Source organism: Desmodus rotundus, chromosome X, assembly GCF_022682495.2.
Source record: "Desmodus rotundus isolate HL8 chromosome X, HLdesRot8A.1, whole genome shotgun sequence".
NCBI classification, from domain to species: Eukaryota; Metazoa; Chordata; class Mammalia; order Chiroptera; family Phyllostomidae; genus Desmodus; species Desmodus rotundus.
This window is the reverse complement of record NC_071400.1, coordinates 5,774,386-5,801,820: the sequence shown is the minus strand read 5'-3', so window position 1 is coordinate 5,801,820 and position 27,435 is coordinate 5,774,386. Positions and strand designations below refer to the sequence as shown.

Below are 27,435 nucleotides of genomic sequence, written 5' to 3'. Positions count from 1 at the left end.
TCCTTTCTTTTCTGTGTAAAGAAGACCTGATAATATTTCCTGCAAGGTGGGGAACTGCTTTAGTTTTTGCTTGTCTGAGAAATTCTTTACTTCTCCTTCAATTCTAAATGATAACCTTACTGGATAAAGTATTCTAGGTTGTAGATTCCTTTCTTTGAATACTTTAAATATCTCCTGCTAGGAGAGGGATCTTATTTATATGTTCCCATTACCAATGGACAAAATGAACTCATTACATTTTGAGCTCCTTTTATGAGAAAAAAAGGCCCACAAAAAAGAGATTACAATCAAGAGAAGAATTGGCATATAGTTTATTGATCTTATTTTCCACTGGCATAAATAATTTATGCTCCAAACATTATGTTTAACAGACATAGATAGGTAGTAGGTAGGTAAGCAAGTAGGTAAGTAGATATAGATAGTTACACTAAAGATAAAGATAGAGGTTCTATAAATACATAAATTCATAATTATCCCCAGAGGAGAATAAACTTTTAAATATTCACAATATGAAAGACAGGGAAGAAAATGCAGAGGTTAGATAATAATAGAATGTTAGGGTGGTAGGGCATCAAGAGACCATCTGGCTATATTACAGATAGGGACACCAGAGAGTTAGACAGATTCTAACAGGGAGTAGGGCACAGCAACAGGGCCTAAACCCTTGTTTGCTAAGGGATGAAGCACAGAAAAGTTCTAGAATTACTTTTTTTTTTTGTGACATGGTGCTGCTTTACATTGCTGTCTCTAAGAACTCTTCCCCAAAGTCTTACCAAATAAAGTGTCAACATATCCGTTTTAAAAGTTAGAAAGTTTCCACTTTAAGATAATATGTTCAAGGAGCATTGCAATATTTTTAGGAGATGCTGCAACAAAGAGAGGAAAACGACTTAAGAACATACCTGTAGGTCTACAGACTATATCTCCTGACTGAAAGGCTAGGGCTCCGTCCAGTCAATCCTAGGTACCTGCTCCTACTTCCCGGTACAAGGGATCAGGAAAGCTATAATCTGAACTTGTTTTCTGAATTTATCAAGGCGGAGAAACTCCTTCAGCTCAGGCGGCTTGGCTCCTCCATCTGGTTTCAGGCCCACTGTTGAGATTTCAGTACTGGTAAACTTCCCAGACCTTTCTGCAGCTCTTGGCTTCCCTACCTAAAAGCGCAAGGGAAAGGATTAGTGAATCCGTTGGTGTGGCTGGGATTTGCAGCCCATATAGGAGGCCTGTTGGAAAGCTTGTTTCTAACTGACTCTGGATTAAAATTTAAATAGGAGGAAGGGGAAAATGGAGAGCAAAGGGAGGCAGAGAGGCAGGGGATTGGTTTCTTTAACTGTCCCTCCAAGCAGGCACTGGCTAGGACCACTAGGTCCAGCTCTTGTGGCCTCGGCAGGGTGCGGGGGGTGGGCGGGGAGCAGAGATCTGGGGATTGCTTGCTGGCTGGGTTTTCTTTCTTCCCCCCTTATTTCCTCCTTCTGTTCCTTGGGTTATGATGACCTAAAACGTCTCTCACAGTGAGTTCTGAGGCGGCAGTGTCTGAGAATAACTCACAGAGCAACAACGGCAGTTTTCCACACCCTTTTGAAAAGACAAGCAGGGGGAAAACTGTGGCATATTCTGCCCACCCTGCCTCTAAGTTGGGACCTGAGTACTGGGGTTTGGGGGAATCATGACCTTGTGTTCCTTGATGTTATTTGATGTTGGTTTTGGCTGCATTCAGGGAGTTAAAAAGCACATAAAAATGAAGCTAATAAAACTGCAGGGTTAGGGAATGCACCAGGCACAGGCTGTGGTTTCCCAGAACAGCTGTGACTGAACTCTCAGGCCTAGCTGGCTCACGATCCTTCCAAGGTGCAGGTTTGGGCCAGGCCACAGCCAAATGGCGCAAATTAGTCGACTTTGGTGGCCTATCTTATTAGAAACCCTGACTAGCTTCATACAGAGAAAACGATGAGAGGCATGGAAGGTGAACATTTAGGTTCCATTTCTGGCACCCATGGGTACAGAACTGAGGTTTCTTTCCCTGTAGGCATCATTTACTCCATCCAGGCTTGAACAATCAGGGTGCTTCTGCCAGTCTTCCTATCAGGGAACTCTAGGCTAAGAATTAGAATGAGAGTTGGTATTACTAGAAGCTAGTAGCATCAGGATGGGAATAAGGAAAAAGGGGGTCTGGTACCTGGTCTCTGATTCAGGCCAGGGGAGGTACCTTATTCAGGCAGATGCTGAGAAACTGAGAGACCCACAGGGTGTCAATGAAAACAAGTCTTCAATACCTGCTCTCTGATTACCTGAGGTGAGACATGGTAACTAAAAGAATGACTAGTGTCATCAGAGAGATGCAAATTAAAACCACAATGAGGTACCATCTCACACCAGTCAGAGTGGCCAACATAAACAAATCCACAAACAAATGTTGGAGAGGATGCGGAGAAAAGGGAACCCTAGTGCACTGTTGGTGGGAATGCAGACTGGTGCGGCCACTGTGGAAAACAGTATGGAATTTCCTCAGAAAACTAAAAAAGGAACTGCCCTTTGACCCAGTAATTCCGCTGCTGGGATTATACCCTAAGAACCCTGAAACACCCATCCAAAAGAACCTATGCACCCCAATGTTCACAGCAGCACAATTTACAATAGCCAAGTACTGGAAGCAACCGAAGTGCCCATCAGCAAACGAGTGGATAAAAAAATTATGGTACATTTACACAATGGAATTCTACGCAGCAGAGAGAAGGAAGGAGCTTATACCCTTTGCAATGGCATGGATGAAACTGGAGAGCATTATGCTAAGTGAAATAAGCCAGGGGGTGAGGGACAAATACCATATGATCTCACCTTTAACTGGAACATAATCAACAAAAGAAAAAAGCAAATAAAATATAACCAGAGACATTGAAATTAAGAACATAGTAACAATAGCCACAGGGGAGTGGGGAGGGGATAGTGGGGAGAGGGGTCTATAGGAGCTACTATAAAGGACACAAGGACCAAATCAAGGGGGAGGGTAGAGGTGGGGGAGGGAGGTGGGACTGGCTGGGGTGGGGTGGAGGGAAGGGGAGAAAATGCAGACAATTGTAACTGAATAAAAATAAATAAATTTAAAAAAATAAAAAAATAAAAAAAAAGAATGGCTAGTGTGTGTGTGTGAGTGAAAGTCACTTGTGTCTCCTTATGTTTACCACAAATGGTGGTCTACGTATATATGAAACCAGAAGGGAACTCTTTGTCACATAGACCTGATTGAGGTGGAAGAAGAGACTTAGGCTTTCCCAGAATTGTTCATAGTGGCAAGGGCATTGTATTTGGAACCAGAACGCCAAAGTCTGGACTCTGTTGCTTCTTAACTATATGACTTTGCATGAGTATATCACCTTCCTTTCAGCCTTAGTTTTCTTGTCTGTATAATGGCAATAGGTTCCTTTCCTGAATAAATGAGATATGTAGTATAATATATTTGGTAATGAGTCCAACATATACTTAGCACTCAACAAATTCTGGTGCTTGCCTCCTTACATTTACTAAGCTAAGAGAACAAGTAGAGAGGTTTGAAGCCATGTAGCCATGCATCCTCCCTAACATCACTATAAATGTTAGTACAGAGAATGGAAATCTGAAGGCCTGGCAGAGCTCTACAGAGGATAGTTCCTATAGCTATTCCAATGAGTGGGAACAGAGGCAGAGAAGAGCAATGGAGGGAGACGAGAATAGTGGAGGGATTTGAGCCAAGTATCAAGAACCCTAGATGATTCAGAGAGAGAAGCTCCAACCTGATGGAGGTCAAAGACACTTTCTCTTTCAGTGTAAAAAATAGTAAAGATGGGGAGCCAATGATAGGTGATCTGTCTGTTGGATTGGGCATTCCTGTAACTGCCATCTCTCCTCCACCTCAATTTGAGAATAACTTTAACTATGGTAATTTTTCAATTACCCTGACATCTATCCTATCCTCAACCTGATCAAGAGCGCCAGACCCTTGTTCTATTTGTCTAATAGAGGAGTCAGCTGATCCAATACGCAGACAACACAACAACAAAAGGCAGGTGGTCCTATGCTCTTGAGATTTAATGTATCTGCCCTCTTGTGGCCAGCAGGAGAGTCTGAGCTTCACTAATTCACTGAACACTTAATGAGAAACCTGAAGGACAAAATTGTGATATTATCTTCAATTTTCATAAGGGTAAAGTGACGCTCATAGAGATAAAATGACTCACTTATAGTCATCTGGTGATGAAACTGGAACTGGAACTCAGGTATGTTAGACTATAATAAAGACTTCTGGGGTGTCCCCATAAGAAATTAAGTGGTGGGAAAAGCCTCCCCTGTTTGTCCTCAAAACTTTCCATTTTGCAAAAATTTTGGTGGGCAAAGCCATGGCCTCTGTTACTGAAAAGGACAAATTATTTCCTTGTAGTGACTCATATACACTCACTCTGATAGAAAGATCAGACCAAACTTCTGGATATAAAAACTCTAAAGCAAGTGTGCCTTCTCATTTCCCTTATCTCTAGTTCATTGTCGAGGGTGGCTCACTCTTCCCTTTTCACCTTTAAAGAAACACGGTTTCTTCTGGGAAGTTGGGATGCCACCACTAGAGTTCTGGTTATAACTGCCCCTCAGACAGCTCTGCCAGCTCTGATTTGTTTATTACCCTTTCCAGTCCCAATGCCCGGTGTTTCTCCCAACTCATGTCTTTTCCAGACACCTCTGCCACTACTTCCTTCTCTATTCTTATCTCACTCCTGCTTTAATCAGAATTATTAAAATCTCACTTTTCAGCCTTTCTCACTGGAACTCTCTATTCATTTGCTCCCCTGGGATTCCCAGTTCTCTCCCCTCAGCTCTATTGGTACCAAACTCTGTGTCCCCCTTCTCTTCATTCTAAGCAACATTTACTCCATCTAGACGGAAATGATCAGCGTGCTTCTGCCAGCTGGCCCACCAGGGGACTCTAGGCTAAAAACAAGGCTCAGTAACTCCATATTTGTAAGGATACTTATGTGTTTACAGTGTATGCACTGAAATACTAACTTGCAATCAACAAAGCTCCCCCAAGTGTGTATACACACAGACACACATAGGGAAGGTGATATTCTGCAGACCTTTATGGAAGAAGAAGAAAAACACTTCTAGTACTCTGGGACACCAAAAACAGACATAATAGGGAGCTGGGCCCTCTAGTGACTGACTTTCAGATCATGATAGAAGTGGGTGGGTGGCAATTACTGCAGTATGAAGTGTGTGTTGGAATCATTATGTTTCAAAATGAAATATTTGTATGACATTTTTGTCCTATTTCCAATAAAATTAAGAGCTTTGGGGTCTAAATGCTATAACCTTCAAAAGATACAGTCTGAGCTCAACAGTATTTGTCTATGCACTGGAATAAAGCTTATAAATTAGAATCTGTCAGTCAGAGTTCCCCACGGAAAGGTTATGCTGTACCTGAAAAATGTGTACTGCCTAATTAATTACAGTCTGCACTGTGGCTATAAAAACAAGATAATGTGCCAGTGGAGGAGACCAGGCTAGGCCTTCCTTTAAAACTAAACTTGGGTTTCTTCAAAACTCAGTTATAAGAGTTCCAGGATTCCAAAAAACTTGGTAACATGGGCCTGGTGTGGAGAAAACAGCCCTGGGGAAGACCTTCTTGACTGCAATGTTAGGGCGTAGATATAGGTAGCCTGGTAGGGGCAGAACAAGGCAGAAAAGAATTGCAGGCTACCTTATCACTTGCAGGGCGGGTGATGCGAGATCTGGCTATGGGTAACAGATGGGAGAAGTGGAAGGGTTAGCAGCAGAACTTGTCCTCAGAAGAACAAATTTGAGGAGGGAGGTGGCTATGAGCATGTGTCTATAGCCCTAGGCCTAGAGCTACATGAAGCAGGATAACCAGGCAGGAGGCTGGGTTTACACAATGGGCAAGCATGAGGTGGGGGAGAAAATATTGAAACTTAAGTGCTACATTGATGCCTTGCTCTCCATCCTCACTCACCAAGTGTCAGAAAAATGATAGAAACAATACAGTAACCCTATATGAGGTCTCAGGTCTTGAAGAATGTAACTTCTTGCCAGGCTCCATTGACTGGAGGGGAAAAAAATTTTAAGATTCACTCTGTCTTGGTCAACACTGTTGCAGGACCTGGGGCAGGTCTGAGACTGAGGTCAAGAAGGTGGCAAGTTTGGGTTGGAAAATTGGACTAGGGGGAAGCTGGAGCTTATACCACCTGGCCATTCCTCTCTTACAAACCCCTCCTTACACCCCCACCCCCACTTCTACACTTGATTGTAGCTCTAGGAGTAACTATTAATCATTCTCAAGCTGGTACAGTAATAGCATAGACTTTGGAATAAGACACAAACCTTAATTCCACATCTTCCTAGTATGCAATTTTAGTTAAATTCCGTTTCCTTCCTAAACCTAACTTCTCAGTTTAGTTTCTTTGTAAAGGAGGAATAATAGCTCCCTCTTCTTCCTTTTGTAGAAGGTTGTTGTCAATGAAAGTAAGCATAATAAAATCAAGCATAATGTCAGATACATGTGATTGCTCTCTATATATTTGTTGAATTTGAATATTTGAGGCAAACTTTGGGATTTATTTGAGGTAAATATTGGTTCTAGTACAATTCAAAGCTACCTGCGTTCTTTGGATGGTTTTCCACAGGCACCTAACAGGGATTGACCAGTGCTTAAAAGACAGAACTAGGAGAGCTCAGAGCTAAGGTCAGTGGTAGGGGCGGGGGGGGGGGGGGAGAGAGAGAGAGAGAGAGAGAGAAAGAAGAGAGAGAGAGAGAGTAGGGCAGGTGAAAGAGTTTAAACTGGGAGGAGAGAAAAATAGGGGCAGTAGAAATGAGAAAGAACAAGAGCATCAAGAGAAGGGAAATCAGCCCTGACCAGTGTGGTTCAGTTGGTTGAGTGTCATCCAGCAAAGCAAAAGGTCTTCCGTTCAATCCTTGATCCCTGGTAAGGGCACATGCCTGGGTTGTGGGTTTGGTCCCCAGTCAGGGTACATTCAAGAGGGATGTTTCTCTCCCACATTGATGTTTCTCTCCATCTCTTTCCCTCTCCCTTCTCCTCTCTCTAAAAATAAATAAACTTTTAAAAAGACAAAGGAAAGCAACACAGAGGTAAAGAAAAAATGGACAGAAAGAATGAAATGAAAAGAAGGAAACAGGAGGAAAAGAGAAAGAAAAAGCAACTGAGACAGAGGGGGACACAGATAAGAAGGAGAAAGAGACAAAAACAGAATGAGAGAAAAATGAGAGAGAAAGAAAGAAAGAGAAAATCAGTGACAGCCTGGAGTCAACCAAATTAAGTTTCCATTTGGCCATATCTTACCCTTAGACCTAGAGAAGAGTTGGATGGCAAGTGCATCATAAATGGGATTTTGGAAGAAGGTATAATGTAGGGTTCTTATCCATATTGTGATGTAACATGGTGGTAGTAAATCAACAGAATGTGTTACTTGCAAAAGGACAAACATGCAGAGCAGTGTAATACAATTTAGAGTCCAGGAATAAACATTTATATTGAGTGATAATTGATTTTTGACAAGGGTGCTAAGAAAATTTAATGGAAAAAATAATAGTCTTTTCATAAAATAGTGCTGGGACAACCGGACACCCATATGCAAAATAATAAAGTTGGATTTCCACTTCATACCATACATAAAAATTAACTCAAAATGGATCAAAGATCTAAATGTAACTGCTAAAACTGTAAAATTCCTAGAAAAAATATAAGCACAAATCTTTATGAAATTTGATTAAGCAATGATTTTTCAGATATGACTCCAAAGACAAAAGCAACAAAAGAAGTAATAAAGTCAACATCATCAAACTGAAGAACGTTTGCACTTCAAAGCACACCATCAACGGATGGTTACCAAGCGGGAGGAACAGGGGGATGAGTGAAAAGAGGATTACATTGTGAGTTATAAAAATGTAGAATCACTATACTGTACACTGAAACTAATATAAACAATATAAGATTATATACCTACTATACTTACATTGTTAAAAAAGGGAAAAAAGAAAGAGAAAACATATCCTACAGAATGGGGCAGGGGGAATTTTACAATTCATATATTTGATAAGGGCCTTATATCTAGAATACATAAAGGATATTATGACACAATAATAAAAAGACAAATACCTCAACCTGGAATGGGAAAATGATCCAAATGGAAATTTCTCCAAAGAATATATACAAATGGCTTATAAGCACATGAAAAGGTGCTCAACATATTAGCCATTAAGGAAATGTATATCAAATTGCAATGAGATACTGCTTACACTCATCGAAATGGCAGTGATAAAAAAGATAATAACAAGTGTTTGTAAGGATGTGGAGAAATTGGAACCCTCATACACTGTTTGTGGGAATGTAAACTGTTACAGCAATTGTGGAAAACAGATTGGCTGTATCTGAACACTTTAAACAAAGTTGCAATTGTGGAAAACAAGCTGGCAGTTATAAACATTTTAAACAAAGTTACTAATCTGACTCAGCAAATCCACTCTTAGGTATATATCCAAAAATAATGAAAACAGATGTCTACACAAAATCTTGTACATGAATGTTGATACTATTGTTCATAATAGCCAAAAATTATTTAAAAAAACCAACAACTGATGAATGGATAAACAAAATGCAGTATGTCCATACAATGGAATATTATTTAGCAATAAACAAAAATTATATACTGACACATGCTACAACATGGATGGACCTTGAAGGCATTGTGCTAACTGAAAGAAGTAAGTCACAAAAACCAAATACTTTATAATTCCATTTACACGGAATGCCCATAATAGGCAAATCTATAGAGATAAAAGGTACATTAGTTATTGTCTAGTGCTGGAGGAAATGTGTGTGGAGAGATTGGAGGGTGATAGCTAAGAGCTATGGGTTTCTTATTTAGTTAATAAAATGTTCTATAATTAACTGTCAATGGATGCACAACTCAGTGAATATACTAACAGCTACCTAATTATACCCTTCAAATGACTGATATATGTGATATGTAAATTATATCACAATAAAGTTATTGAAAAAGGAAAATAAAAATCAGCCATCAGGCTGTATTTTGCCCAAAGGCCATAATTTTCTGAGCCATGGCCTAGCACATGGACCATTTCCAAAAGTGTTTGATATGTGCTTTAAAAAACATGAATTCTCCTATGTTGTATCTAAAGCTCTACATATGACAAAACAAATACTTGGTTAATTTTGCTATTTGACCTTTGATTTCATTATTAATTTTTTTGGTCTCCTTAATCTATCAATTCCTGAGTGAAATATGTTAAAACCTCCCACTCCAATATCAAGTCTGTTAATTTTTTCATATGTTGCTTTTTTATATTTTGAGACTTTGTTATGAGAGGCATACAAGTCTAAAACGATGTTATCTTCCTGGTAAACTAGGCTTATTATCATCATCACAAACTTATTATGTATTTGTATTAATGCTTTTAGCTTAAAGTTTATTTCTATGTCATTAATATAAATATACAAGTTTTCTTTGCTTTGTATTTGCTTAGCATATATTTTCACATTTTCTGACCTCAAACTTTCTGGTCATTTTAACAATATTATGTAGATATTTACCCCTGGCTGGTGTGGCTCAGTGGATTGAGTGCCAGCCTGTGAACCAAAGGGTCACCAGTTCGATTCCCAGTCAGAACACATGCTTGAGTTGTGTGCCAGTTCCCCAGTAGGGGGCATGTGAGAGGCATCCACACATTGATGTTTCTCTCCCTTTCTTTCTCCCTCTCTTCTCCTCTGTCTAAAAATAAATAAATAAAATCTTTAAAAAAACTAAAAGACAAATTGTAGATATTTAAGTGTAATGTTGCAAAATTCAGCAGCCATCTATGATAAAAATTCCTAACAAATAGATATAGAAAGAATGTACCTCAACATAATAAATTCCACATATTAAAAAAAATTCCATAAGAAACGCACAGCTAACCTCATACTCAATGGTGAAAGGTTGAAAGCATTTCCTCCAAGCTCAGGAACAAGATAAGTGTGCTCACTGTCATCACTCCTATTCAGCACAGTACTAGAAGTCCAGAACAATCAGGCAATAAAAAATAAAATAAAAGGCTACTGAATTAGAAAGAAAGAAGTATGGTATTTGTCTTTCACTGCCTGGCTTATTTCACTTAGCATAATGCTCTCCAGTTCCATCCATGCTGTTGCAAAGGGTAGGAGCTCCTTCTTTCTTTCTGCTCCGTAGTATTCCATCGTGTAAATGTACGACAGATTTTTGATCCACTCAAGACAAATACCATATGATGTCACTTATAAGTGGAACCTAATCAACAAAACAAACAAACAAGCAAGCAAAATATAATCAGAGACATTGAAATAAAGAACAAACTGACAGTAACCAGAGGGGAGGGGGGAGAGGGATAATGGGGGAAAAGAGAGGAAGGTCCATCAAGGACCATGTATAAAGGACACATGGACAAAGCCAAATGGGCTAGGTTCAAGGGAGGGTGGTGGGGATGGGTGGGATGGAGGGCCGTGGTGGGGTGAAAATGGAGACAACTGTACTTGAACAACAATAAAAGAAAAGAAACAAAGAAGTAAAATTGTCTTCATTTTCAGATGACAATTTTTTTTATATAGAAAATCCTACAGGCTCCACCAAAAAACTGTTAGAGCTAATAAATAAATTCAGTAAAATTGCAGGACACTAAATTTACATAGAAAAATCAGCATTTCTATATGCTAACAGCAAATGATCTGAAAAAGAAATAAATACAATGATACCATTTACAGCACCACCAAAAACAATAAATATTTAGGTGGTAAAAGGTCTCTACACTGAAAATCACAAAGACATTGATGAAAGAAATCTAAGAAGGCACAAATAAATGGAAAGATATTCTGTGCTCATGGATTGGAAGAATAATTATTGTTAAAGTGTCCATACTACCCAAAGTCATGTACAGATCAATTCAATGCAATCTTTATGAATATTCCAATGGCATTTTTTTTACAGAAGTAGAAAAAAAATCCTAAGGAAATAAAAATGGTATTCTGAAGAGATATCTGCACCCCCAAGTTCAAAGCAGCATTATTTACAATACCTAAGACCTGGAAAAAACTTAAATGTCCATTGACAGGTGAATGGATGAAGAAGTTGTGATTACACACACACACACACACACACACATATATATTTATACCTATATATGTATACGAATATTATAAAACAGTCGGCAAGGAGGGGAAAACAAGAACAAAATAGATTATCTACAAAGAAGTAGCCCTCACACTTAAGATTAACTTATCAATAATAATAATGATAGCAGAAGATAGGGGGAAATTAATTTTTATGTACTGAGAAAGTTCTCTACCCAGCAGAACTATCTTTCAAGTTAGAATAAATATATTTTAATGGATAATAGTGAACAATGTGTCTTTAACGGATAATAGTGAATAATGGGTCTTAAAATTCAACCACATAAAAAAAAGAAACCCTGACATTTGTGACCAAATGGATGAGTATTGTCCTACGTGAAATAAGTCAGACAGAGAGAGGCAAATGCTGTATGATCTCATTTATATATGGAGTCTAAAAAAAAAACAAACCCCAAAACAAAACACCATACTCCTATGAGCAATCTGATTTGTGGGTACCAGGGGCAAGGAATAGAGGGTACTGAAATTCAGTAGAGATGTTCAAGAGGTACAAACTTCCAGGTATAAGATAAATAAGTATGGGAGATATAATGTGCAACATGATAACTATAGATAACATTTGTGTATGGCATACTTGAAACTTGTTAACAGAGCAGGCTCAAGAGTTCTCATCACAAGGAAAAACATTTTTTTTTCTTTTCATCTGGTATCAATACAAGATGATGGACGCTAACTAAACTTACTGTGATAATATTTTACAATATGAAGTCAAGTATTTGTGCTGTACACCTTCAAGTTACACTGTGCTATATGTCAATATATCTCAATGAAACTGGAAAAGATAAACAACTGATTAAAAAAATTAACAAATATGTTATCTTTTTCCTTAACTTAATGACTTTACTTTTTAAATTTAATGACCCCTACCAATATATAAGCCATTATCAAATTCTTTAATTCTATCTTATTTCCTCACATATTAGATATTACTATTCTTTTGCATATAGTTAATGTATATTTAGAATACCCACAGGATTACAAATATCTTTGCTGACTATTACCCATTAAAATATATTTATTCTAACTTGAAAGATAGTTCTGCTGGGTAGAGAACCTTCTCAGTACATAAAAATTTATTTCCCCCTATCTTCTGCTATCACTATTATTATTGACAAATTAATCTTAAGTGTAATGGCTACTTCTTTGTAGATAATCTATTTTGTTCTTGTTTTCCTCTCCTTCCTGACTGCTTTTATAATATTCTTCTTTTTTGATGTTTTGTGAAATCACTATGATGTGTCTAATGTGGATTTATTTTATTGGTATACCATGGGATTTGTCAGGATTCCAGGTCTTAAAGATTAATATCTTTCAACACTATTTAAAAATGCTCAGCTATTTTGTCTTTGAATATTGCCTCTTTCTTATTCCATGACTGTGCTCTGGAAGTCTAATTAGGTATCTTAGATCTCTATATTCTACCCTCATGTCTCTGAACCTCTAATAGTTCTCATTTTATTATCTTTCTGTGCTACCTTATGAGTAATTTGTATCTATTTTCAGTTTCACTGATTCTTCAGTTATGCATTTTATGTTCTTTTGTTTACCAGTATATATTTAAGTATAATATTCTACTTTTTAGTTACAGTTATTCTATTTTACATTTTGAAATGTTTGATTGTTCTTTAGAGTCTCTTGTTCCTTGTTTATATTTCAAGCATTTTATGTCTCTTTAACAACTTTTGATAAAGCTAACTTTATATTCTATGTGTGATAGGTTCACACTTTAAAAAAAAGACTTGTTTGTTTTTAGAGAGGGGGAAGTGAAGGAGAAAGAGAGCGAGAGAAACATCAGTGTGTGGTTGCCTCTTGCATGCCCCCTACTGGGGACCTGGCCTGCAACCCAGGCATGTGCCCTGACAGGGAATTGAACCTCAACACTTTGGTTTGCAGTCCCACGCTCAATCCACTGAGCTACACCAGCCAGGGCTCTGTGTGTGATAGTTTTACAGTCTATTGTCTGTAGGTATGATTATGATGTTTGTTGTTTCTGTGGGCTTTTACTCAGGGTGTCTTGCTTCTTTCTGTGTTTTGTTACTTTTCACCATGAGATGCTCATTTTCATTGGATCTTCATATATTGGAAATTTTGAGGCCTGGATGAAAGTTGCATTCTTCCATAGAATACTTGCCTTAGCCAATCACTTGTGGGAACTGCTGAGCTGGGATCTCAGCTTTTAGTTTTTCAGACTTTGTTAAATATTTTTGATAAGGCTACAGAGCTGTACAAAGACCACCTATGGTCCTAAATTCTGATCAGAAGTTTATTTTTCCCCTCCACCCAGTGCCAAGTATACTTACTATATCTTTTTGTGAGACAGATTTAATCTTCTTCACCCTTACATTGAGAGTATGTGGAAGTCTCCTATAAGACTTCTCATCTTGGGCAAGCCCTAGTCATTATCTCCTTCTTCCCTCATCTCTTAGAATAATCAAAGTAGAAGTTCAATCTCCCAGGGTCTGGTAAAATCCTCAGAGCCAAATTTGGCTTCGTCACTGAAGAATTCCTGCTGTCACTTCCATTTTGGCTATGAATTCTTTATTTTTATACTAGTTCAGCAATGAACTTTAAAATATTATCAGGAACAACTAGAAAGGACACATGGACAAAACCAAGAGGGGGCAGAAGCAAGGGAGGGAGGTGGGTTTGGCTGGGGTGCGGGGGAGTGGTGGGGGTAAATGCAGACAACTGTAACTGAACAACAAAATAATTAAAAATATTATTTTATATTTTGTTTTGCATTTTAATTGTTTTATTGGGAAGGTCATTTAGGGTATCTAGCAAGACATACTGCTAGAAATAGAAGTTTCCATCCAACTTCTAAAATAATAATGCTTCCCTCTTGTCATGTATTTAACTCAGATATTCATAATTCCTTCTTTGCTATTCCTTTTTTAAAGACTTTATTTTTAGACAGGGGAAGGGAGGAAGAAAGGGGGAAAGAAATATCAATGTGTTGTTGCCTCTTGCGCATGCTCCAATGGGGACCCGGCCCCAAACCCAGGCATGAGCCCTGACTGGGAATCGAACCAGCGACCCCTTGCTGTGTAGGTAAGCACTCAATTCACTGAGCTACACAAGCCATGACCCTTCTGTCCTTTTCTTAGAGTGTTCTTGTGAGTCTCCAATGAGATAGTGGATATCAAAGTGCTATAAGATATAATGCTCTATGTAAATGGCAGTGAGTCACTATTATAACGAACTGTAAACCAAATTAGTGGTTTGAAATTAGGGGCAAGGGAATTGAAATTTAAAAGAGGGAAAGAGAGCTTATTTCCAATTGAGGCAATCATGGAAAAACATCCTGGAGTTTGCGTTTGAGTTGTGCCTTAATGGGTTGGAAGGATTTGCCTAGGCAGAAATGGAGGGCATTTCCTATGAAGGTTACCACACAAACAAAGGATAATAGAATGTATTGCCTTGTTTTGAAAGGAATGCCTTTGACCTGGTCTCTTTTCCATTAGTATTTATGCAGTAGCATATGCTGGTTCCTGAGCTACAGAATTAATAAAAATCCATACTACCCCCATCTTAGAGATTCCCCAAGCAGCCACAGTTGCCCATTTATTCTGGATAGGAGATACATTTATCAGGGTCTTTGGCCCATATCAAAATTGTCCAGGTACAGAATGGCCCAAGAAGCATTAGTAGAAATATATTCCTATAGAGATTAAGAAGTGTGTATGAATGGTAGGCGAGATGGCACAGTTTTGGTTGGAGGCTGTTGCGGAATAACAAGCAATGAAATATTGGGTGTGTTGTCAAGGAGGCTGGTGTTTCAACATTTTGAAGTAGAACAAATTCTATCACTAGTCTTTATTTTATGATACAGATTCTAAATTTTAAGAATAAGATTACTATAGATTAGAGTGAGATAAAGCTGGAAATTTGCAGATTGACAAAATTCTTGTTTTAGGAAAAAGTTTCACAGAATCTAAGAAGACATGTTAGAGTAAAAAGAAACTAGCCCAGCTCATATCTCCCTTGCTCTACAAGTGGGCAGACTGAGGCCCAGAAGGGAGAAGGGACCTGTGAGTTAGTGGCAGAAACCTGGTATCTTGATTCCTGATCCAATGCTCTTTTCCCTGCCTGCCTTTATGGACAAATATGATCATAAGGTTCTCTGAACATCTGGTGAACTGCTGTACCCCAGATACCTGTAACCAGAGACAGGAAAGGAAAGCAAGACTTGGCAAGACTCGGTAAAATTGTATTGCTGGAGAAGGTCATTTTTTTTTCTTCCAACACGACTTCTCTAAAATTTGGGGAGGAAGTGGCTGCTTTGTGGGAATCATTGGCTCATGTAAACCCAACATTACTGCTATTCTTGGAGTGGGTGGTTGTGAAGACAATTGCATTGTGATATAGTTCCTTCTTTATTCCTATTTCTAATGCTGCCTATTTTTGAGTTTCTTGGGCCTCTTTGTAAAAACTCAACCAGATTTTCAAAAAAGAAGACAACTGTAATTGAATAACAATAAAAATTTAAAAAAGAGAATATATAGTGCAGTGATCAATACTGTAGGCTTTGACAACCAACATACTTTAGTTTGAATTTAAGCTTCATTACTTGGAGGTAATCTCGAATTGGAGCCCAAAATAATGTTGAGTCAGAGCCTTAGTTTCTTTATCTATATAATGGGAGTAACTGTGCGCAAATCATAAGGTTGATGTCAGGATTATGTAAGACACAGTATAGAGTTTATCTTTAGCATATCCTGGCACATAGTAAATGCTCAATATGCTTATTATCATCATTTTTATTATTATTCCCTTGACTCAACCTCTGTGTCACATTTTACTATATTCTTATACAATATGTTTTAGCATAGCTTCTATTTCCCAAAACTAATTGCATTACAGCTTTGTTAAAAAAAATCATTATGTTCCAGTTAAAGGTGAGGAACATAATCAACAAAAGAAAAAAAGGAAACAAAATATAACCAGAGACACTGAAGTTAAGAACAATCTAACAATGCGCAGGGGGGAGTGGGGAGGGGACAGTGGGGAGAGGGGTTTACAGGAACTACTATAAAGGACACATGAACAAAATCAAGGGGGAGGGTGGAGGCAGGGGATGGAGGTGGGTTTGGCTTGGGTGGGGTGGAGGGATGGGGAGAAAAGGCACACAACTGTAATTGAATAACAATAAAAATTTAAAAAACCCATAATTATCTCAGCTAGTGTTCTGTAATCAGTTGTGAAGTATGGAATGTAGTTTGTTGGTAATATCTTAAACATTGAAGTTGGTGGATAATTTTCTTAAAATTATACTATAGGAGGTGCAAATTTTTCCTTTCAATACTGTCAGTCTCACTTGTATTTGTATTTGTTTACTTAAGTGGAAGAGAAAGGGGCAAAATGATAGCTGTGTATGAGGAGTTGCATATAACCCTGGAAGTCCCCTTCAAAGTATGTTACACATATGACCATTATCTTTCACGTGTGGCAACTGAGACTGATGGGCTTATAGAAGAAATTCCACTTTTCAGGACACACAAGCTTTTAACAGTGGGCCTTAGTCGAGACTCATCTTCGAGTCTCTGTAGCAAAGCAGAAATCATACTCTTTCCTGCCTCTTTGGCATTTATCCATGTTCTTCCTTCTACTTTGGTTGCCTGCTCAGCTACCTTCCCCTCCTGTGCAATGTCATCTCATTGTTCAAGGCCAAAGTCTGATGCCAATGCCCTCTCCTCTAAGATGTAATGTCTCTTCTTCTCCAGCATTCTTTGACCTCCTGTTTTGATGAATAAATGAGGCCCCACAACCACAGAGCACTAACTTGGCTGGATTCACACAGCCTGCACTACCTCTTAAGATAGTGCTACTACTCCTCTCTGGGATGCCCTGTTTACCATCCAGGAACCCCATGCTAGTGTCAGTTCAAGGCCATGGCAGGTACAGATGGGATAGTATGCTGTCACCACAAAAACTTTTGGATACATTCCAAGAACTGCACCAGATACCAAGGTCTTTGATAGATTGGGCTAATATGAGAGGCCTGAAACAGGAAATTAGGAGATTACGGTCTTCCCATTTAGATTTAGGACTACTAACTATTCAGGAACAGCCTTTGGGCCAATTACTTTACCATGCTTAGCCTCAGTTTCCCTATCGTCATAATGAGCTTGATCCCTGACCTGCCTGCCTTTTCAGCATGTTATGAAGTTTAGATGAGATCATGTGTTCCAGAAATTGAAATTCTGGCAATAATTTCTATGGCTCCACATTTACCTTGTGATAAAGGCCAAACTACTGTGTGGACACATAGGCCCCTCATTGGCTTTGCTTGTGCTTCCTTCTCCACCCTCCTGTCTCACAGGCACAGTCTTCTTTAAATATTTCTTTCAGACTAAACTATTTATAGTTTTCATTGCAAGGTTGCTGTCTCTTGTCTAAAAATAAATGCCTTTTTCCCCACCTCAGCTTCATCTTCATTCAATTTGGGTCACAGCTTAGAGTTGTCTAAGAAGCCTTCCTTGATCTTCCCACTAGACTACACTAGGCATCCTTCTTCTGCACTCCAACAAAAGGTTGAACTTCCTTTACCATAGCACCCATTACATTATATTACAATTGTCTGTCTCTGTCTGTTTCTTTCACTAGACTGGAAGCTCCATGAGGACGGTGACTACGTCTGTTTTGTATGTCTGTGGGATACATAGTGGTTGCAGAAATAGTTATTGAATAAAAGAAAGAACAAATAAATGAGGGGATGATTGGGTATTGTGCCCATGTGAGGAATCTTTGCAATTTTTTGAAGTGGAGGGATTCTCCTACAGGATTGGTTCATCCTCGGCATTCCCCATTCTTGCCATTGTATATAAGCATCAAAAGGGCTTGTTTCCTTTAGCAACAAGCGTCACTGCCCAATTGGCAGGGAATTTGCCTCTCAGAGCATCTGCCTGCTCTGCTGGGCTGTTTTCTGGCCTGAGATTTGAAGTGACCCAATGGGTATTGAGGGGATGTTTGCATAGAGTCTCACTTGAGTCAGCTTATTTGGTATAGCCTTGCTGGTTGGCAGTCATACCAAATTCCCCAAATAGCCTTCTCCTTGCTTGAAGCACCCTGGGAAAGAAGTTGAGGGAAGAGGGAAGGTTGTGGCTTGAAAAAATAAAACAAGAATGGAGGCAGGAGAATCTGAGCATTTGAATCATTTGCATCTGCCATTAACTGAAAAAATTAAGTTTTCATACTTCAGCGTGTTTTTTAAATGTTTCCCACTGTTTCTGTAATCCCTACTCTAACTCTTACAATAATTCTTTCGTTCTGTCAACCTTTTTTTGAAGTGTCATGCAAAAAACCTCTGGGAGTGGGTGGTAGGTGAAGTAGGTGCTATGTTAGGAGTAGAGATCCTTGGGCTGTATACATGGGAACCACAGACGAGAAATTGAGGTCTCTCACCAGGGGTCTGGGCCAGTGTGAAAGTGGATGGTAGAGTTTCTCATGTGCTCTGTCACCACAGCACACTACCTGCAGGCACATAAAGGGGCCATGACCTGAATGTTCTAGGGCTAGTCCCTTACCATGGGTCCTAATTTACAACATTCAACAAGTTTTTTGGCCTTGCTTCCTCATGTGAAGAATAAAAAATTTGGCTAGATGCTAAAATCCCTTCTAATTCTACAGGCAGCAAAAGTAAATCAAAGGTTAGCCCAATATTGCCTGAGAGATGGCTGTGATAGGTTGAAATCCCAGACCAGCTTAGCCTAACACATTTAATAGACTGTAAACTCACTGAAAGCATGGACTGTGCTTTAACTCCTATTTATCTCCTCTATTTCTGAGATCATTTAAACAAACAAATTATTTCATTCTTGAGCTTTTTCTCCATCCATCAAGAGGTCTTATCAATAGATGATAGCATCTATTACACAGAACTCAATTGTTGTTTTGATCCCAGAGGTGTTCAGTAAATGTTGAGTACAAACATGTGGATTTTAGTTTCAAAACTGTATGTTCTAGGGATAACGAGTAGCCCTTTCCTTTTCTTTTAATGTCATGATTAAGAAAGGTGTTGCTGTCTGCAATAACCATGGTGTCCACATTGAAAGGGGTTTTCCATCTCACCTAGTCCTATTCTATACCTTCAGACACACTCATTTCATAAATGAGAAAAAAACTAGGGTCCAGAAAAGGAAAGTGGGTTTCCCAGCATCATATCAGCAGGTCAGAATCATAGTTATACACTAGCTCACATATAGGACTCCTGATTCCAGGCTCTTTTTAATCCACTAGGTGTCCTTGTCTCCTTGACCTGTGCTTTGCTACTCTTTAGGAAATGAGTGGATGCTAACTATGTTTTCAATTTTGGCAGGGGCTGAATGGTAAATGAAAGCAAGTGGGGTTGCTATTAGGTCACTGTCAGTAGATCCAACAGAATAGAATGTAAACAATGATAGTCAGAGGGGCTCCTCAGGAGGGAGGCTCTACTTACACACACACACTCTTTTACTGTGTCTTTTACTTAGACACACACGAACACATATGCCAACAATCTCATTTTCTTCTGTCCATCAAGCACTGTTCTCAGGAAAATTTTGAGAAATCCATCCAGTCGGAGGTGGTCAATGACAAACATGGCCCAATAAGGGATCCCTCTTAGGTATTCTAGCATTTAAACTGGGGGGCAGAGCCAGAGAAATAAGCCCACCAGCTGGGTCACATACATTCTTAACCCAGTCCAGTAGAGAGACACTGTGACAACCTCTATTACAAGTGAGCATATTGAGGCATAAAGAGCTTTTATATTATTCTTTAACATATCTGTCCCACCTAATTGATGGCCTATATATCGAGCCCAGAAATTCATTTTGGGACCTCATAAGTGTTCACACTGAGATAAGACAGGAGAGGACCTTACTTGAACTTTTGAAAACCCAAAAGAATGCTGTCTCAAGTTTTACCTGGGTGGTCAAGGATGACATGGCTCCTGAAAAACACTGGAGATGTAAACATGCCCGGGCTGTAAAGCCTGCACCCATTTTATGCTCCCAGATAAATGAGAATTAGGATGAACAGCTGGGTTTTGTGTGGCTTTTTCCTGGTTGGCAAGCTCAGGGTTTTTGATGAGAGGTTGTAATGGGCCATTAGTGTCCATCAGTACTTTCTAGCTCAGACACTTTGATAGTTGTCCTAGGCCAACCTATGCTAAGGCCAACACAGGTCAAATCTATAACCTCTGTGCAAAGATATTTTTTAAAAATGTGTATGAAAATCAAAGTAGTGTAAAAGGTAACTGGGCATGATACTAATTCTTCATTTCAGTAAAGACAGCCAATAAAAACAGCTAATTAAAAGAACTCTGATGACATTCATCTGAAATTTTAGATTGTTTTATGTTTTAACAAATTAACAATGGTGATAAGAGGACATTAGCAGCTTTTCTCGAGTCTCTTTGTTAACAATAACTTGAGCCTGTAGCCACAACAGGGGCTATAGCCAAGTTTTAGCTGGCAGACAAGCAAGCCAATATTTTACACAATAGATGACATTTCTGAAAGCAGAGACAGAGACAAACCCAGAGTCACACATGTATTCCAACAAACAAGTTTCTGCCATTTTTAATTATATTTAGAGCAACAAAAGATTCCACAATTACAAAAAGAGAACAGAACACTAATGCTTGGGGCTGGTCCTCCTGCCCAGTGGAGGCCAAGTGCTGCTGTGAGAACTGAAGCTCCATTGAAACAAGTTTCAGGCAAAATTAATATTTCCATTGCAAAATCTCTATGTGATGCTTTTTCTCTCTTTTTCTTTATTTTTTCTCAATATCAAAATCAATTCTTACATCTGGTTACATAATCTGCTTCCTCCTGCTGCCCATATTACTCTCAAGGACAGGACAAGAATGTCATGTCTGAGGTACTCCCTAATCAATGTTCCAGGCTAGGAGAAAGCAGAAGGGTGTTAATGAGTGCTGAAGGGACTCTTTTTTTAGCTTCGGCTATCCTAATGGCAACTGCTCTCAGCACCTGAATGGCTTGTGGGACAGGACAACCCCACAGGCACCTAACTGCCAGATAGTTAGCAGCAAGGGCTAAGGTTGAGAGAGACTGCAGGTTTGCCCTTTCTGATGGGCAGGAAACACAGTCCCAAAGTATGAAGCATCTGGCAGAGAGGGCACCACCTGAGAAGCAGCAACATTCCAGAATTTTCTTTTCTGTAGGGTCTATGTGTATTCCGGTCTTTGGTGGGCTATGGAACCTACAGCTATATCACAGCCTTTTAAGTAGTGCATGTGGGAACTATTTTAGGCCACATGGGCCATGCAGTCCACAGCCTCTCATTTAATTACATAAAAGGCTAAGACATAAGTGGGATAAGGAATGAAACTGCACCCCTGCTATAAGAATTGGGGCTGGAAACCAATCAAGACATATTACTTTCTGGCCAAACCAAATGGGGATAAATTGAAGCTGAGTCAAAGGGTGTTTTCCCTTTAAGACTCCACCTGCTCAGTTCAAATACTTACCGTTCACTTTGGTGGATGGGAACATTTCAAATGTTTTGTTACCTCACCTGAAGTGTCTGAAGAGGGGTGAATAATGTGGATTTTTCTGCTTTCACCTAGAAATGGTTAAGCATTGGGAGCCTCTGAGCAACGGACCCCAGTGTCAATCTCTGAATCGAAAACACCCCTACCTGTGGGCAGAGACAGACCTGTACCTACAGCAATATTAATTCTAGTTCACTGTCAAATTTTTAACAGAGAAAAATAGATTTTCATTGTCAAAAATCTTTACAGAACATACCCAAACCATAATCAAAGCACACAGACACCCAGTAGGAAGAGCACCTCAATCGCAGGGGAGTAAATTATGGAATATGGAGCACTTGCTCCAGGTTCCCAAGTGCAGTAAACTGCCCTTTTCCCACAAGGATGGCAAAGAACAAAGAATGTCCTTCTGTCTTCCAACTGCTCAAGTCCCATTAGCGGGCCACTGGCTAATCATTTTGGTGGGCCTTTGGCCTCAACTCTGGACTTTTCTTATAGTAAATCCCAGTCAGATCCAATAAGTTTTCACCACCCTTTAAACATTCACTAGTCTCAGGCTAGTAAAGTGCAATACATCATGTATCCTACCATTCCTCCCACCCCTGTTCTTTTACAAGGCCTGTGGGTCAGGCCCCAATAGGGACAGAGATCTCTCAGTTATCTGATCAACCAAGGTGTCTTTTACATTTGGAGAGCTTACAAAATGTAACTGCAGCCTGTCTCACAAATACATGGTATCATTTGTGACCTGCAACGAAATATAAAGGTGCAGAGAAAGGTAAAGCTATCAGAACACATAATATCTATATACATTATTCAATTTTGAAACATGGATACAAATACTCATTTACAATATATTTCAACTGTCTGCCTTAAACCACAGAGAACTTTTTGTGTCAACTTTTTGTGTCTTCCAAAGTGGGCAAAAATGAAGATTTCTGCCTGCTGTCTTTCTAATGCAAAATCCAGTCTTTTAATGTTCCCTTTCTCAGCAAGGTATTCACATATTCAAATAAGCTAACATGGGCACTAGCAAACACAGTGGCCAAGACAGCTCCATTTCCAACCATGCAATGATGGAGCTTTAAAAATCTGCTCAACAACTACTGGAGAAAAAGAAAGCTAGTTCTGCTTATAAAATCACTTAGTGAAGGACCCATAATCTTATTTTTTAAAATTCTCTTCCTCTCTTCTAAACATGTATATTGTGGGGAGGGGGAGTCCCACAGATCTCTTATAAGTCAGTCACCAGCCAAGTCCTTTAGTCTGTCTTTGGATAGCTAACCAAAGAGGCAGTAATGTTTACTCCCTCCCTGCCCTTAAAAATTTTTGTATCTTAGCAGATACAATGTAATCTTTGGTTACATAATGTGATGCTCTCATCTCTTTGTCTTTTTTTAAACATCTTTCGAAGATTTTCAAAGAGATTAGTGCTGAGAACAAAACTGCCTATAAAAGGCAGCAGGGGTAGAAAGTTCCTTTTAGAAGAAATTGCACATGCAAAATGGCTTATTTTGACTTTAACTTTGGGATTCGATCCTGTGCTTTAGCATTTCTGATTCCCATGACTCCCTAAAGGGGGTCAAGCATGAAGGCCACTCCTTTGGCCCAGTGCCTTTTCATCTGTACAACTGGCACAGGATAATTAGTAGTCAAACTCTTGTTTTCCCAGGGCCATGCAGGAAACATGCAGGAATAGTTACTGAGTTGTCTGGAGAGAATCTTATAAAGTGCTACTGTGGCACAAGTTTGGGAAGGGGTAAAGGGAGTAGCTTGGGCTTTTATGCCCTGCCAAATATCAAGGGAGAAAAGAAGGCAAGGCCAGGTCTGTGCTATGTCTAATGAAACAGAAGCTACTTGAAGCTCTAAGTTAGGTCATTTGTGTAATGTCAGTATCATGTGGATGGTGGAACTACTTTCACTTAAAGTACAAATAGAATTCTTCTTGGTATAGGTATATATGCATTTAGAAATAAAGTGTGGACAGAGAGAGACTCTAGCATCAGTACACTATTTCTCAACCCTCAGAAACTATCCAAAGGACAGAGGGACAGAGTAAAACTGTTTTTTTTTCTTTGTTAGTGCCAGTGAACATATATAAAATATATGTGTTACTTATTTTCTTTTTCAGAGATATGACAGAATCCTTCAAAAAATCCCTTTCTCATTAAAAAAATAATAAGATTTACAAGAACAACGGCACTGTCTGTGGCATAGAGAAGCTGTGGAACAAAGAATTCAATACCCATTTCAGCTCAGAGGTCAGGCCTGGGCAAGCTGCCCAATGAACAAGAAGTGAAACTGCCACACGACTCTTTTCTTTGACCACAGTGTTTGTGACTTTGGCAGCTGTCTGTTGTCCACACAGACAGGGTCTTTTCCCTAGTGTTCCTGTTTTTTCCTCTCTTCCTCACTCTCTATCCCCACTGAGCACTGCAAATCTCTTTGGAAATAGCCACTGTGACCTGTCTGGTGAGTGATCTTCATCTTCCAGGTCATCAGGTGAGTGGATCTGGGTGTCAAATCCTTCCCAGGTGAGCACAGTATACCAACCATGTCAACTCTGTTTGTAGAGCAGAGTGCATACAAAACGAGACTTTGGTCATTTACATTGCCTGGAACATAAATGGCCAAAAACAAAAGCAAAAAACCTAAATCATTCTTTCATCTATGGGAGAACAAAGCCAAGATAAAATATTTCCTCTCATAGAATCCCCAGTGCAAAAACAGTAGGCCTAAGGCCTTGTTTAGGCTGTTTTTCCCTAGTCTTGCCATTTGGAAATTTGGAGTAATCCAGTTGTTGCTGTTTTTAATTACACTGATTTTTTACTTTCACAAGTAAAAACATATATATGTGTCTGTGTATTCATAAGGACAAGAGTCACAATTGAGAAATCTCTAAAGATGAAAAATTTGATAGTGAGAGAAAAGGAAAGGAGAGCCTCTAGTCTTTACAAGGAGACGTATTAGAATGATATTATCAAATCCATGTACTGCAAAAGATTAAAATCATTTCAAAACAGATGTAAAGAAATTATTAAAATGTAACCTAGTTTAACTGAAAAAAGTGGTATTTTTTTTTTCTGTTTAAAACAGCTAAAAGTGATCCTGTGAGCTTATATAAGTCAAATGGTGTCATAACAAAGAAAACCATAATTTGTTTATCTTATGCCAGAAAGAGAACCTGTCAGCTTTAGTTTTATTCAGCAGTCTGGGATTGGTATATCACCCATCTTAGGTTCCCCTCTCCCTTGTTATTTAAAGAAGCTGTTTTGCAAGTTCTTTTGGCTATTAATATCAACACAGAAATCAGGGTAGGAAACCCATGTAGATCATATCATATCACTCAGAAATTATCTCCTCAACAAGTAAAGTGAACCAACTGAAATGGGCAGTTTGTTGACTGCCTCCTAATTTCTTGAGTTTAGCAGTTGAATTTAAGAGCTAAGTTAGGAGGCAGTAGCTAAGATGAGAAAGTAGGTGAACATTCCCTCTGCACTTAGGTTTGGCGGAGAAAGTCAACACAACAGAGGTGTTCCTAACGACTATGTGAAACCAGTGTCCCAGGAACCCAGCCTGAGTTCATGGGTGACAGTCCACTGGAGCCCCATCAACCAGACCTTTCCAAAGGAGGCCATGGTTCCGTAGTGTCAATGTTTCAGCTTCCCTCCGGCTGACAGGCAGCAACATAGGTAGAGAGTCTGAGTGAGTACAGCCAAAGTCAGAGCCCAGAATCAGCAGCAGAGGAGGAGGATGAGTAAACTCACCAGATGGCACCCATCTGGCTTTAAGCTTTGCCTCTGAAGACTTTAATTTAGTTGTGAGTCTCTTGGTTTCTTCTCTCCTCTTCCCATGATTTCTACAAGTAGATATGCTGGGTGGCAAGGAGAGCACTTACAGGTTTCTGGTTCTAGAGCCTTCATTCTTCCCAGCCTGGTAGTTGAACTTTCTCTTTAACCCTAATCTGGGTAGCCATGTTAGCAGTTCTGAAGGAGAAGGTGGGCATTTACCCACTTGGTGGGAAAGTACCATATTTAGGGGACAAGGGCAAGTCGCCCAGCTTGTCCAATCCTGTTGACACCTTCTTTCCAGTTTGTCTAAGGGCTCCAGAGAAGATCTGATTGTTGATAAGAGATATTTGATTAGAAATCTTTCAGTCTATTTGCATCTAGGGATAAATGTTAAGTCTGCTTGCTTGCTAGCCTTCTTGGCGGTGAAGGCTCTTAGCAGAGAGTCTGTGTGAACATGCCTAGAGCAGTAGACAAGCTTCACCACTGTGGCTGGTGAAGTTCAGGCCCACAAGACACTCAAGAGAGGGTGCAGGGACCTTGCAACTACATGGAGTCAGGTTGAAAACACTCAGGTCTTTCGAAGGTGTAAAAAAGAGAGTTCAATTCTTCAGTGTCCTAAGTGGAGAAGAGCCAAGCCACTACTTTGTTCTCCTCTGACTGCAGCCCCAAGCTCCTCCTTGGCCCATAAATGGGAAAGCACACCTGGATGTGAATGGGGCCTTCCAAAGGGTCAGATCTTTCTTCTTTCTCTCTGATCTGACTCTTCACTGGAAATGGCCAAGTTTTAGCTAAAGATAACATTTGTTCAAAGTTCTTAGAAAAGCTATTGAAAGTTAATTTGAGGGTAGAAGCAGAGGGTGAAAGAGAGAGAGATTGGAATGGGGGAGGCATTCACATGCAGACAAGTTTTCAAACAAGAAGGACATTTTCATTACAATGAATTGCACTTTAGTTGAATCTAGATGTCAGAGACCAACACTGGTCAAGTAGTGGTGATTTAGCTGTCTTCTTTGACTGTCTTAAATCTGTCTCTCCCCTTCCCCCAGCTCCACTCTGGGGTTACCCTGCCCTCTAATGACAATAACTATTGGCAGAAAATAAAGTCTTGGAGGGAGGGTTTGGGAAAAAAGCAGTGACTCCCCATAATCTTGTAATGTTTACCTTATTCTAGTCACTGTTAGCTTCTTTGGGGGGTTGTTTATATATTTTTAAGAGGAATAATATCCTAGCAAATTTTTTTGGTTTTGTTATTTTTTTTGTTTTAGTTTTTGTTTTCCCAGATACTCTTAGCTCTCTAAACTTCTGATAGATGAGAAACGTTAGATGAGTAAACGTTTGTGTGGCTGGCACACAACACAGTATGCACTTACAAGTGTAGCACTTGCTATAAACAAGTACAACTTGACACTGGGCCACATGAGGATCATCACAGATTTAAAGAAATACAACACTATTCAAAACACAGATAAGAGCCATGGCAGGGAGTAGAGTCTCAAAGTGCCATGGGAGGGTGAGATAGGGAGGGAGAAAAAAGAAAGAAGGAAAAGAGAAAAAAAAGCCTAGCAAATAGAACTCAGGAACAGGCTATACATCAATAGAGGAAATTCCCCAAGGCACAGCAGAGAAGTAGTGCAGTGTTATAACAGGCAGAAAATATCTGAAAAGGGGAGTGGGATTGGGTGAGGAAATGGGGGCTTCCAAAGTTTCACTGAGTGTGGAAATAGATGGGCTTGACTTTTCCAGAAAGGATCTTGGGTACTTGCACAGAGATTATCTCTGCCATCATTTCTGGGAAGTCCACGCTCACCATGTGAGACTTGATTAGCAGGTCAAAAGTGAACTGATGCAGCTCTCGTGCAATCTGTAGGGGGATAATAAGAGATGGAGGATACAAGAAAACAGGGTTGATAAGGAGCTTAATCAGGCTCTTA

General features: G+C 39.4%; 1 protein-coding gene across 3 annotated transcripts in view; it reads right to left on the bottom strand.

Moving 5' to 3' along the window:
- Positions 1–386: 386 nt before the first annotated feature.
- AR (androgen receptor) overlaps positions 387–27,435 on the bottom strand; it is a 233,061-nt gene continuing 206,012 nt past the window's right edge. For 2 of the 3 annotated variants that reach the window (XM_053917168.2, XM_024555323.3), the window contains exon 9: positions 20,583–27,365. In XM_053917168.2, the coding sequence (XP_053773143.1) occupies positions 27,210–27,365 (156 nt within the window). In that variant the 3' untranslated portion in view covers positions 20,583–27,209. Of the gene's footprint in view, positions 1,155–20,582; positions 27,366–27,435 lie in introns of those variants that run through there. The other variant, XR_006654762.2, reaches the window with a different exon arrangement.